Below are 14,891 nucleotides of genomic sequence, written 5' to 3'. Positions count from 1 at the left end.
TATACTGTATAGTCTGTATACATTTCCATGTTTTGGGGTATATTGTAAAATGAGTCAATAACTCAATTTTCCATAGGGTTTTTTGATTTCATACCCTCCTAAGTGTATGCAAGTTGATACCAAAAACATAAAGTATATGTAATTCCAAATTAAGACATAAACCAAGACCATAAAGAATTCTAAACAAATATCTTAGGTTAAAAACCCAATGTCGTCCGTTTTACTATAGGAAGAAAAGCAAAAATGACCATTTTTTCATTTCCCTTTTTAAAAATGCCCTTGGGAAGCGTCCATTTTTAAGAGTACCCTTTTTTTTGTTGAAAAAGACAATTTTACCCTTAATGAAGTAAACCTAATTACACTACCTTCTCTTCTTCGCCGCCTCACTTCTCTTCTTCGCCGCCTCAGTTTTTGTGTTCGTCGCCTCAGTTTTCGTGTTCATCGCCTCACTTTTTGTGTTTTGTGTTCGTCGGATCGTCCGATCGTCGGATCAAAATTGATTTCGTTTCGTGTTCGTCGGATCGTAAACTCTTTTCAGGTTTTTTTTTTTTTTGGTATATTCAATCTGAAAAATTGATTTTCGATCGATAAATTTCTTTGATATGGATTTGGAATATGTAAACTCTTTTAAATTTTGATTTTTGTTACCTCTTGTAAAACACTTTTTAAAAGCCCCTTGTTAAACAATTTTCAAAATCCAGATTCAGATCTATCTGACGCATTCAGATCGATAAGTGTGTTTGATATGGATTTGGAATTAGTAAAGTCTTGTAAATTTGGATTTTTGTTATCTCTTGTAAAACACTTTTTAAAAGCCCCAGTTTAATCATTTGAAATCAATTTTCAGATCAATCGTAGTTGAATTATGTTGATAAAGTGTGTTGATAAGACGAATTCAGATCGATAAAGTGTGTTTTTGAACTTTAAAAACCCCTTTTAAATCTCTTGTAAATCCGTTGAAAACTTTAATTACGTGTGTTTCTTTAAACAGATGGCATCCAGTGATCTTGAAGCCCTTGTACTACCAAAAAGCATATATGATATGGGTTTTGAACCTATTGGTGGAGCAACCATATGTCAACATTCAGACTTAAACCTAGTTGACAAGGTTAAAGGTGTATTAGGAAAATAATCTTTCAAAAAGCTTCAAGATTCCTTCCTTAGACCTATCATCAAGCTTTCTGCCAAAGACATCAAATTTTATGGTAAAATATTCCACTACTTGATGCAGAGAAGGCTGAAGACTACAGGGAGTAACTTATGGTTTACCGTCGACATGCAACCTCTTCGGTTCAGCATGAGAGAGTTCTTTCTCACAACAAGTATTATAAAGTGTTTTCAATTGTTTTAAAAGGGCTTTAAAAGGTTTTCCATGGTTTTAAAACCCTTTACAAACACTTTTAAAAGGTTTTTAAAAGAGTTTTAAAACCTTAAAAGGGTTTTAAAAGGGTTTGTAAACCCAAAAATAAATTGTAGTCGTATAAAGGGTTTGTAATCCCTTTTAAAAGGTTTCTAAAATGGTTTTTAAAGGCTTTTAAACCCGTTTTAAATGTTTTAAAACCTTTTTTAAAAGGATTTACAATGGTTTTAAAAGGTTTTTAAAAGGGTTTTAAAAAGGGTTTTCATGGTTTAAAACAGATTTTTTGATCAATAACCTCGTATATTCGGCAAGTTTGAACAAAGTAACATCATTGTTTTCTTAAACACATGGATTCAATGTGAACATAGAGAACCAAGGAATAACGGCATAGATCCAGTTTGTGAACCATATTCTTGGGCGGTGAGAGGAGACTAAACTTTATCTCAGCTTCAAAATCGACTTTTTAAAAAACAAGAAAAGAATGAAGAACCTTTGGGTGTTCAAGAAAATGAATTCCTTGCTGCAGTGGTGTTAACAGAATGTATTTTGATGACACTGTATTCTTTAGAGAAGATACCATTGTCTCGGCTTAAGCATGCATCAGATTTTGAGATGTATACAGCCCAACCATGGGGCAAGGAAGCATATAACATCCTTGCTTCATGCATTCAGAAATTGGATATTGCTTCTTGGGAAAAAGGTCAGTATAGTGTCAAGGGATTTCCCTTGGCATTAACAATATGGGCTTTGAGTACTGTACCAATTTTTGGTTCTAACTTTGGGAAAATGTGTGATTTTTCCAAAACATTGTATCCGCTGTTTCTCAACTGGCACTCAAGTCGAGCTCCATGGTTTGACGAAATTTTTGATGTTATTAAGACATCAACTTGTGTAAGTTTTGAATTCTATTAAAAGTGTAGTTTTGTTATTCTTGGTTATCTTATTTGATGAGTTTTGTTTTTATGGATTTTGATTATTTTTGTAGGTTGAAGTCAAAACTATAATTAGAGATCCACAAAAATATAAGCATTTGGTTGATGAAGATGATAATGATTTTGAAGAAGTTATTGGCTTGGTTATGAAAGGCTATAGATTGAAGAAAGGAGAATGGTCTTCTAGATTAGTTGATATTTACTATGCCATGGGAGAGTTGGGTGACAAAATGGGGGAAAAATTGCCAGTCTCTGAGAAACATGAGAAAATGGAGAAAAATTTGTCAGATTCTGACAAACTTGACATAATCCTCTTCATGTTAGAAGATTTCAATAAAAGACTAGAAGCCATTGAAGAAGCTGTCAAAACCACATTAGAGAAAGATAAGGATAAAGGAGTAATATTCCAAGATCACACCTTTTCCCATACATTGGACACTAAACTTTTTAACTCAGCTCCTTTTTTTTCTTTTCCCTTTGTTGTCTCACAAAGATGAAGATGGACAGAATAGAAATGAAGAGGTTAGAAATGAAGAGGTCAGTATCTACTTTGTAAACGACTGTATAAAAGGTTTAATTAGTCTTTGCTAAGACTTTGAAAGGGTTTCCTTTCAAAGGTTTTACAATGTGTTTTAAAAGTTTTTCAAAAGGTTTTACAATTTGTTTTAAAAGGGTTTTACTAGGTGTTTTAAAAGTTTTACAATGTTTTTAAAAACTGGTTCCAAAGGTGACCAAACCATTTAAAACCCTTTTAAAACAGATTGTAAAACCGTTTAAATGTTGTTGTTATATGGGTTTTTTTTTGTTGCAGACTAGCAAAAAAAATCTTGATGGAGATATTACTAGAGAAGATTTCGTATAAAGCCCGTCTGCAGATTCTGTCCGTCCGTCAAACACACAAGATGGGAGCTCCACTGGAGATGATGAAAACACCCAAAAAACTGGTGGTGATGATGGTAATTACTTTGAAGAAACACCAAAGGTACATTGATTTAGTATTTTTATAAGTTTCCAAATACCCTTTTAAAAGCCTGTTGTAAACTAAACCACAATTGTTATCATCTTTGAAGGATAATTCTCCTTCTCCACACCCTTCTACACCAAAATTTGATCTTCTTTCTCAAGAAAATCAGGATAGTGGAAAAGAAAAAGCATGGGTAAAGAGAGAGAGAACAGGTAAATCATTAATTTTTTATATAGTTGTTATGAGTATTTTAAAAAATTTCATCAAGTATCTCATTAGGTTTAAATCATGTAAACATTGTTTTCTTAAAAAACTTTTTGAACTGCAGAGAAAGTCTAAGCAAAGCAATGATGGTGATGATGATGTTACAAACAGAAAAGAGGTTAGTATCTAGTTGTATAATGTTTTATGATGTGTTACATTTTATTAATGTTTACAAAAAATTGTGATTTTCTTGTGGCACTGCAGAGGAAGAAGCGTAAACCAAGTGACAATCCTGATGCTGATGTTCAAGTTAGAGAAGGGGTATGTATCTAACTTAATAATTTCTATGAGTTATTTAAATTGTTTTCCAGTGTATCGATATAAAGTGGGATGTTTTTTTGTTTTGTACAGCCACGAAAAAAGAAGAGAAAATCTGATGATGTTGGTGGTGTGTAAAGAAAAAGTGAACGAAATACAATTCCTTCTATTCACACTCAACCGCCTTACACGGCTGAGAAGAAGAAGCATCCAATTTTTTATCCTTTTTCCAAAGTTGATAAGACCCGGTTAGAAATATTTACTGAACGGAAGAATTCAAAGAAAACAAAGTAAGTTTTAGTTTCTAGCAACAAAAGTAAAAGTTCAATTAGTCTTTTATAGACGTTTTAAAAGATGTATTCACGGTTTTGTAAGTATTCATGGTTATTCTGTTTTTTTTGGATGTAGGCAACTAACAATTCTGGGTAACAAAGTTGATGTTAGGTGGTTCAAAACACTAGATACGGCAGGGAAGTCGTTAACAACAATGGTATGATTACAAATCATAAGGTTTTACAATGTGTTGTTAACGTTTCATGGGGTTTTAAAGGTTTTACAAGAGTTTTAAAAAGTTTTACAAGAGATTTAAAAGTGTTTTAAAAGGATTTAAAATTTGTTTTTTAAGCGTTTTCAAAGTTTTACAATGTATTTAAACTGGTTTACAAGATGATGTGTGACCGGGTCTAAACTTATTTATATGAATTATTTGACAACAAGGGTTGTTTAAATTTGTAAACTCTTAAATTTCAAATTAAGTTCTAACCCGGTTTTGTTGTTGTTTAGCATGTTGATACAGTTGTGAAGTTATTAAGCAAAACAGTAGAAAGTCATCCGGATTTCTATAAAAGCAAAGAATTGACGTTGGCAAGAGTATTTTTTTGAGAGAGATTGATGAAAATTACTCCATATTCATTGACGACAAGGATGAATATGAGTTCCCTGAAGAAAGATTCAGTCAACTCTTCAAGGAAGCACCTACAAACAAAATATTGGCACCTATGATGGTTAAGGAAAAGCTTTGGATGCCATTGATGATCAATTTGGAGAAGAGGTTGTTGACTATCTATGATTTAGGCAAGTCTTTCTACAGTAACAAAATTAAAGACAAACAGGTGGATGCATATACTGTTGCAATGCCGTATATTGCCTAGAAGAAATTTGGGATAAAAAATGATACAGAGAAATCTCCATTCATAATCAATATCATGAATTGCATACCTCAGGTAAATACTGTTAAAGTTGTTTTCTAGTTTTGTGATATGTTCTCTGTAAATATTGTGGACTCTTCACTTTGTTTTTTCTTGATAGATTCCTAAGATTGAAATAGTGGTGTCTTCATGTTAAAGATAATGGAGTGTTTGGCTATGAGCATTCCGACATATGGCAATCTTACAAATGAGTCAATTGGTGATTTACGGCTGAAAATGGCGGTTGACATCTTTGCAGGTCAGTGTAGGTTTTTACATGGTTATTTAAACTGGTTTTAAATGGGTTTACAAGAGTTTTAAAATGGTTAACTGTTGGTATTGCAATGTATTTTAATAGGTTCTAACATTAATTATATTATTTTTGCAGAATTAGCAAATACTTAGGATATGAAAGTTTGCATCTTGCTGGTATATAAACGTGATCGCAGGAATGGAGCTTTAGCTTATTGCATCAAAAATAATAATGAATGGCAAAATATTTCAATGTTTAGTTTACAAGTAGATTTAATTTTTTTTTGTGTTTTTACTATGAACTATTCTAGAAAAAAGTTAAGTTACTCTTTTTAGATTATTCAATAAATAGCGTTTGACATCTTTGCAGAATTAGCATATACTTTGTGTAAGTATAGGTATTTACAATAAATTTTAAAAACGGTGTTTATCCTTTTCGAATCTTTTTAAAAACCACATGTAAATCCTATAAAAGACTTTTAAACCTTTTAAAATCCGTTTTAAAACGCTTGTAAAACCTTTTAAATGGTTTTAATACTATAAAACATAATTTATATTTTAAAAGATTTTACAATGTTTTTTTATTATTAAGGGTGAAAGCCCTAGGCCTAGGTCCAATTGTAAAATATAACCCCCTATATTATATATCCTAAAAAGTCACCTGTTCCTCTTCCAAAAAGTACAGTTTTCCGTCTGGGAGGTTGAAAATCGCAAAATTCACTCAAATCTGTATTTGCTTAAATTGGGTTCTCGATTTCGTCAGATTGTAGACATGATTTCGTCGGATTGAAACTAGGAGTCGACTGATTGGATACTCGAGGACTTCAAATTGCCATTTTCTTTGTTGAATTACGTACTCTTCTTCTCCCCCATTTTTCCTCTAGTCCTCTCTTCAAATTCGTCGTCTTTTCTTCTCCCATCTGTAAGTTTGGTTCGGAACTTAATTTTGACTTCAATTTCTATTTTAATTTGAATTTTTATGATGTTTTGGTAAATTCGGAATTCGAAGGTTGGAAATTTATTAATGTCTTTAAAAAGTTTTATATTGGTTTTAAAATAGGAAAAATGTCAAAAAAAACCTCAAACTTTCAAATTTGAGACGTTTAAATCATGAACTTTCAAAATATCATTTAAATGCTTAAGTTTTTGTTGATTTACAATTAAATAGATAACTTTTTGTTGACTAAGCCATTTTAGACATGATGTTAAGTCAACTAACAGAAAAAACTAACGGAGTTTAGTCCTCAGTTAATGTCACTGTTAAAACGTCGTTGGGTTATAAAATTTTTGCCAATTGTGAAATCGAACCGGATACCTCTGATTAATCTTCAAAATATTCTACCGAATGAGGTAAGACATACTTATAATGTTAATAAAATATATGCCCAAATAAAAATATATTAAAAATGTCCAGATTCATCGTTTGAAGGAAGAACCAAAGAAGATACAAGCAAAAAAAAAAACTGGATCAGTTTCGATAACACTCAAGTTTCTAAAGAAGAAGAACCCAGATTACGAACTAAAATATAGAACAAACCTCTTGTCTCCTAAATTAGTCATGGATTTGTCTTCCAATACAACATTCGGCGAAACTTTCGAAAAATCGGGAATCAAAAGACAAACCCTGAGGGGGGGAAATAGAGTCGAACATGAAAACGAAGAATCACGAACCACCGTTTCTGCATACAATTTTGACACATCATATCTCGGATCTCGGATCTGTACGGCTGTACTAGATGTATCTTCTTCCTTCAACAAGATTGAGAAGATGACGATGGATATGAGATTTTTTTTTAGTTTGGGCATCTGTCGTGTAACGATAAGTATTTATGTTTGGAACCATGAGTTAGTTATGAGATAAAGCATTATTTTTCATGGGTATTGTCTGTTTCAGCATTTCCATCCATGCTTCTGAATATAGGCATTTTTTGCTTTTGTTAAATTACATCATTAACCTTCTGAGAATTTAGATATTTTATTATTATTGTTTTGATGAGAAGAGATCAGATGAAGAAGACAGTACTGTAAATTAGAAGATGATGACGATGAGTTTCGACTTATGAACAGCTGTTACAACGATGGCGAGCTCCGTCCTAATGAACAGCGGCAACGACGATGGTGAGCTATGCCTTAATGAGCGGCGGCAACGACGAATGGTAGCTCCGTCTTAATGAACGACAAATGGTGAGCTCCACGGCGGCAGTGACGAACAATGAGCTCCGTCTTAATGAACGGCGGCAACAACAAACGGTGAGCTCTACGGCGGAAACGACGAACAATGAGCTCCTCCTTAATAAACGACGACAAAGACGAACGATGAGCTCCTCCTTAATAAAGAAGTTAGAGGAGTCTTTCTTGGGTCCTATTATAGAATTTGTTAATCGGAAAGAAATCAACTTCTCGAGTCAATTTGTCAACAACTTACTACAGAGGAAGATTTTGTCTGCGAAAAACAAGCTCTGGTTTGCATATGATGATCAACCTATGCGATTTTCGCTAAGGGAATTCGTCATTACAACAGGCTTTCCGGTAGGTACTGTTCCATCAGGTACTGTTACATCGAAAAAAGATTTGTGGATGAATAATAAAATGTCATGCAAAGATCTTCGTCGTACTTTGGAATTTAAAGGAAATGACATGAAATCTGAGGAAAGAATTCGATAAGGTGCTTTATTACTAGTGGAGGGGATATTGATAGCACAAAATCCAGTAGTTCGAATTCCCTTAAAGAATTTGGAGAGAGCCAGTAGTTTTGAGAATTTCTGCAAGTATCCTTGGGGTGAAATTGCTTACGAATCATTATTTATAGGCGTGAAACAAATGACTCTGGAATCCAAATATGGGCGTTATCTTCAGTTTGCCAGTTAGGGGAACAATTTGGTGTTAGGGAAAGCATTTCAAGCCAAAATCAACATCTCCCGCTGATCTTGCAATGGCAAATGACAAAATCCCCACAATTCAATGAAATAAAATTTGTTCTTGAGGCTGACAAGGTACTAATACTTCTCTAGAACTATTTTTTTGTTTTCCAATAGTTTTCAAACACATTGTAAAACCTTTTAAAATAGTGTTATTAACGTAATTTGGATTTACAATGTGTTTAAACTGGTTTACAAGACTTTACAACGGATTTACAAGGAATTTCGAGAATTATAAAAGAGTTTTAAAAGGTTTTACAATATATGTATAAGACTTTTGAGATATAATATGAATCGATTTATCTTTGCAGGTTGAAGTGAAAATAATTGTTGGTGATCCCGATGGATATAGCCATTTGGTTATGCCATCGAATGATGAAGACAAAGATTTTGATGAAGTTGTTAAACTTGTAATCCAAGGCTATATGATGACTAAGGATGAATGGATTCAAGGATGGATTCAAGTTGAAAAAGGAGAACAAAATCAAAACAAGCATCTGAGAGAAGCTGCTGGGCCATCCTTGAATCAAACTAACAAAAAAAAAGAATATCTTGTAGTGGAAAAATTGACATGATTTTAAAAACATGTCAACTTATTCACAAAAGAATAGTGAGACTGGAGAATCATGTGGGGATCACTACTGCTGCTGCAACACCACAGTGGGAATCAAGGGCATTTGAAGAAGAGGAAGTACCAGCCTCTGCAACTGCCTTTCAAGAAGAGGAAGTACCAGCCTCTGCAACTGCCTTTCAAGAAGAGGAAGTACGAGCCTCTGCCACCGATTTTGAAGAAGAGGAAGTACCAGCTTCTCCAAGTGAATTTGTAAGTGAAAAAAAAAAACTTAATTCCTTTTAAAATCATTTTAAAAGTGTTTTAAAGAGTTTTTAACAAAATCATATAAAATCGTTTTACAAGTGTTAACAATGGTTTTAAAAGGGTTTTCAATGGTTTTAAAAAATTTGAAAAAAAAAACTTAATTCCTTTTAAAATCGTTTTAAAAGTGTTTAAAGGAGTTTTTAACAAAATCATATAATCGTTTTTAAAGGTTTTGCTAGTGTTTTAAATAGTATTAAACAAAATTTACAACATTTCTAGGTATCTAAAGAAGAGAATCAAGATTATCAACATGAGAAACAAACTGACTTGAGAGGGGACCCAAGTGTTATTCCTGAAGAAAATACCCAGGATACTAATGAAAATGATCCACAAGAGGAGGATATGAATAATGATAAGGTATGTGTTACTTGAATATGATCGACTAATTTTAAAAACCTTGTAAAAACAAATTTGAAAATAATTTACATATGGTTAATGAAAATATAATTATTTATGCATGATGAGAAGCCTAACAGTGCTGATGATGTAGACTCAAGCCAACAAGAAGCGTACATTGTTATATCGGATGACGAAGAGTGTATTAATATTTCAGATATTGATGTAGATCCAAGCCAAGAAGAAGCTCCCACTCAACAAGAAGACCCAAGCCAAGAAGAAGCTCCCACTCAACAAGAAGACCCAAGTCAAGAAGAAGCTCCCACTCAACAAGAAGACCCAAGCCAACAAGAAGCTCCCACTCAATAAGAACACACCTGCCAGGAAATAAGCAGTTGTAAGTTGTTGAATTCTTTATTATAGATGATTTGCTCTTTTGAAAATGACATATAATATTTTTTTTCTTATGTTTGTATTAGTGCAAACACCTTCTACGCAGGAGAACACTATAAGTGACGAAGAAATGAAACAAATCGAGGCAGTTATAAGTCGTTGGACTATACTCGAGGACGTCAAATATATGCTTTCGTCAGTGGATGAAGTAAGTTTGAAAAAATCATATACTTGTTATCATAGGCGTTAATACTAACAAAATTTGGATGTTCTACATTGTAGTATCTTTGGCCAGGGAATAAGTGGGAAAAAGTTTTTGTCATGGATTTGGAAACTAAAGAAGATGTAAGTAAAGTAGCAAGGAAAGCAATGTTAATTCTTCATCCTGACAAAATTCCTAAAGATGTTACTCCACAAATGAGATACCTTGGTACCCGAATGTTTTCAACATTAAAGATTAATGAACCTCGACTTTTGTTAGATTTAATGCATATTTTATTGTTATTTAATACTAACTTAAATTTTTCTTTTCTTTTGCAGGAGTACAGGGACAAATACTTCAAGAAAAATCCATAATTTGCAGAATTAGCAAATATCTAGGTTATGGAAGTTTGCATCTTGGTGGTATATAAACGTGATCGCATCAAGAAGAATAATAAATGGCAAAATATTTCAATGTTTAGTTTGCAAGTAGATTTTAAAAATTTGTCTTTTTAATGTTAAGTTACTTCTTTTCGCTTGTAAAACCTTTTAAATGGTGTTAATCCTATAAACCGTTTGGTTTTACAAGAGTATATATGATTTACAAGAGTATATATGGTTTTTAGAAAGTTTTAAAAGGATTTACAAGTTGTTTATAATGTTTTAAAACAGTAAAATCTGGAAAAAAAATTGTTTGAAAATGGAGTTTACAACATAACATACTGAAATATTTTATTAAAAAGAACAAATACAAGTTGAATTATTCAAGATTTGGAAAATAGATTTGAACTATTTAGGATCATATTTCAGTTTGCTCTCCCAGCGTATTGGTTTGTCATCTCTCTTGCCTTCTCTTCAAACCCTGCCCTATCGGTTTTGTAGAGGTTGGCAAGATTTTTATTGATCTCGTCCTCATCATCAAGCTCTGGTTCAATCAACTCCTCCACTATTGTCTTGAAAAGCCAAATAATCAGCATGGGATGCCAATATGTGGACTTCAACACTCTTAGGTATATAGCACCTCTTTCTGATATGTTTGGGTGGAAATTTTTTGTTTTGAAACAAACCTGCATTTTTAAGAAATTATATTTAAAAAACTATTGAGTGGCTGCAAAAAGAGGAGTCCTAATACACATGCTTGCTAAATAAAAGGGAGTATAATCAAAACAAATACCTCTGGGGATTATTTGGGTAATCACACAGAAAGTGAATACTCATTTTAAACACTCCCCCTTCATATTAAAGTAGCCTCCCACTTGAAAATGTTGTCATCAACAATTACTAACAAAAAGGCAAACACACTCAATCTCTTTTATCCTTAACGGTAAAACAAAACTAATCTGAAGATGTAGGCGTTTACCTGCTGTGACGTTTGTCGAATGATCCTTGTTCAAAGATTTCAAAGCATGCCTTAGATGGCTTGAAGAAATTTGTGACAATTCTGACGGATTGAAGAAAAAAGGTAATAGGAATTGAGGAGTATGAGAGATGATTTTTACGTTTTCGTGAGACAAAGGTTTGATTTGTAAGTCAAGAGCAAAAAGTATTTATAATACGCGAAGCGTCGCTTTGGTTTACAAAGTGTAAGTCAAGAGCAAAAAGTATTTATAATACGCGAAGCGTCGCTTTGGTTTACAAAAAGTACCCCTTCAACGCGTAATTATAACAGAAGTGGTACTTTTCGTAAACCAAAGCGGCGCTTCGCGTATTACCCCTTCAAACAATTACGGTTTTAAGAGCCTCTTCGCTGTTTTGAAATCTTACCCCTTCAATTCTTACCCCTTCGTTGTTTCGAAAGCGACTCTTCGCGTACTACCCCTTCAATCGTCTTCCACAAAATAAACTTAAGCGATTCGAAATCAAAAGTGGAGCGCTGTTTCTCTCTCGGCTTGGGGTAACAGCGGAAATCCTTTGTAGTATCTTGATTTATCTCCTTCGATGTTCGTAATAAACATTACTAACTATGCCAATCAATTATGTTTTCACTTAACTGTTTGGTATCCTTTCAGAGGGTGGGCCAAAAAAACTAAATCCGAAAAGCCGAACAGAAGTAATGGATTGAGTGTCAATCAATTAAGGTTTTTAAAAGGTTTTACAACGTTTTAAATGGTTTTTAAACGGTTTTACAAAAGTATATAAATTTTTTTAAAGAAATTTACAGTTTTTGAAATGTTTTTAAACGGATTTACAAGAGTATATATGATTTACAAGAGTGTATATATGGAGTTTACAACACCACAGACTAGAATATTTTATTAAAAAGAACAAATTCAAGTTGAATTAAAAGAGAGAGAGAGAGAGTTAGATAGCAGCTATACAACTAGATTTGTTTTGTCCACACTGACCACACCTACTGCATTTGTATTGTTTTGAATTTGTCTTAGCCTTTCCATGCTCCCATGAACTAGCTATTCTCTTTTTCTTTCGCATGCCACTAGGTATAAGAGTAGAAGATGGCCGAATAGAAGTACTAACACTCTCTGGAATCTCCCAATACTCCATATCACCTACTCGGTGAATGCTCTCTGAATATCCTAAACTCTATCTCTAAAACAAAAAGAGGAAGATAAGACTTATAGAACTTTGATAAATCTTTGTAAAACCTTTTTTAAACTATTTATAAACAACCTGTAAAACCTTTTAAAACATTGTTAAAACCTGTCGGATCTGTTACTTTAGCAACCTTTTCAAAACCCAATTAAAGAAGAGAGTTATAACCTTTCACTGAAATGATAATCATCAACAAACATGTTTTCATTGAGATTGACATGTTTGGCAGCAGCAATTCCATGTGCACAAGGGAATTTGTCAATATCAAACATACAACATGTGCATTTCCTTGTGTCTAAATTCACCACATACGTCTTTAAACCTGCTTTAACCTCAAAGACATTTTCATTTACTTGACAAACTTCAAGCCAGCGGGTAGTATTATTATAAGATGCTTTCATCTTATTCCCAACATTTAGAGTAACAACATATGGATGTCGATAGCTCTCATCACGTCGTTCATTAAACCACCTAGTCAAAATAGACCTGATTGTCTCAAACAGGCAGACAATTGGATACTCGCGAGTCTCTTTTAATAAGGACTCGACACAATTAGATGTCATGATGTTGTACCGGTTAGAAGGAGAATATGCATGAGACCATTTCCTAATATCAGCTTGCCAAAGATATTCTCCAAGATCCGGATCACCATTGGAAATTTGAGTGAACAAATAATCAAAATCATACTGAGTGTAAGCTCTTGAAGCATCATGAACAACTGGAAGAAGAGAAGCCGAAGCTCTAAATCGTGTTTCCAGGTTCTTTTGCAAGTGGAAAGTGCAGATCCCGTGATGAGCATGTACATAATTTACTGATAGCGCAGTTGCAATTGAAGAAGCCCGATCAGACACAAAAACTAGATCCTCTTCATCAGGAATAATAGTCTTCAAACACCGCAAAAACCAATCCCATGATGCATCATTCTCAGAATCAACAACAGCAAAAGCAATAGGATACAACTGAAAATTACCATCCTGAGCTGATGCAGCAAGCAAAGTCCCTTTATATTTTGATTTCAAATGGGCGCCATCAATAGAAATAACTTTTCTCATCAACTTAAAACCTCTAATTGATGCACCAAAAGCCAGAAAACCATATCTAAACTTATTATCAGAATCAGCTTTGATGTAAGTGATAGTACCTGGATTCTTCTTTTCTATCATGTGAAACCAACTCGGTAAAACCTCATAACTATCAGCAGGTATACCCCTAGCAAGTTCTGATGCATGTTCTTGAGCTCTCCATGCTTTTGAGTACGAGACACCAACTCCATGGTCATTCCTAAAAATTTCCATGAGCTGTTTGGGTCTGAGAGGAAGCTTTCCTCCTGCAAAATGGTTACTAACCAAACCAGCCAAAGTCCTTGCAGATGCTTGGCGATGATTAACATTCCTTAAAGCAGAGTCACAGTTGTGCTGACTAATATACTTTCGAACAACAAAGCTATCTGATGCTTTAACCTTAGTTGCACGTAGCCTCCAACTACATTTTTCATCAATACAATGAAGAAAATACCTCTTGTTGTCTGACTTAAAAGTATGAAACTCAAAACTATGCTTGACTGCATACATCCGCATCTGACTTCTTATTTCTGTTTTTTCTTTGAATAACTTTCCACAAAACAGTGAATCAACATCGATTAGACCAGTTGAGTGTGAAGAACCAGAGGTTGTCATGTTACGAGGAACACTCTCGACATATGGATTTGGTATTGGTTGAGCCTGAAAGTACAAATCAATGANCATAATTTACTGAAAGCGCAGTTGCAATTGAAGAAGCCCGATCAGACACGAAAACTAGATCCTTTTCATCAGGAATAATAGTCTTCACACACCGCAAAAACCAATCCCATGATGCATCATTCTCAGAATCAAAAACGGCAAAAACAATAGAATATAACTGAAAATTACCATCCTGAGCTGATGCAACAAGCAAAGTCCCTTTAAATTTTGATTTCAAATGGGCGCCATCAATAGAAATAACTTTTCTCATCAACTTAAAACCTCTAATTGATGCACCAAAAGCCAGAAAAGCTTATCTAAACTTCTTATCAGAATCAGCTTTGATGTAAGTGATAGTACCTGGATTCTTCTTTTCTATCATGTGAAACCAACTCGGTAAAACCTCATAACTATCAGCAGGTATACCCCTAGCAAGTTCTGATGCATGTTCTTGAGCTCTCCATGCTTTTGAGTACGAGACACCAACTCCATGGTCATTCCTAAAAATTTCCATGAGCTGTTTGGGTCTGAGAGGAAGCTTTCCTCCTGCAAAATGGTTACTAACCAAACCAGCCAAAGTCCTTGCAGTTGCTTGGCGATGATTAACATTCCTTAAAGCAGAGTCACAGCTGTGCTGACTACTATACTTTCGAACAACAAAGCTATCTGATGCTTTAG

At 33.8% G+C, this 14,891-nt stretch overlaps 1 protein-coding gene across 1 annotated transcript; it reads right to left on the bottom strand.

Annotated features, from left to right (window-relative positions):
* LOC104727955 lies at positions 12,654 to 14,168 on the bottom strand. Its single transcript, XM_010447006.1, has one exon. The coding sequence runs from the start codon at positions 14,166 to 14,168 to the stop codon at positions 12,654 to 12,656; it is 1,515 nt and encodes a 504-aa protein (XP_010445308.1).

This window comes from Camelina sativa, chromosome 11, assembly GCF_000633955.1.
Source record: "Camelina sativa cultivar DH55 chromosome 11, Cs, whole genome shotgun sequence".
NCBI classification, from domain to species: Eukaryota; Viridiplantae; Streptophyta; class Magnoliopsida; order Brassicales; family Brassicaceae; genus Camelina; species Camelina sativa.
Note: the sequence above shows the minus strand (reverse complement) of the source record. Positions and strands in the feature narration are given on the sequence as shown.

Bases quoted from the DNA above. Each gene is read 5' to 3' on its own strand.
- LOC104727955 (XM_010447006.1), bottom strand. From the start codon at position 14,168: ATGACAACCTCTGGTTCTTCACACTCAACTGGTCTAATCGATGTTGAT.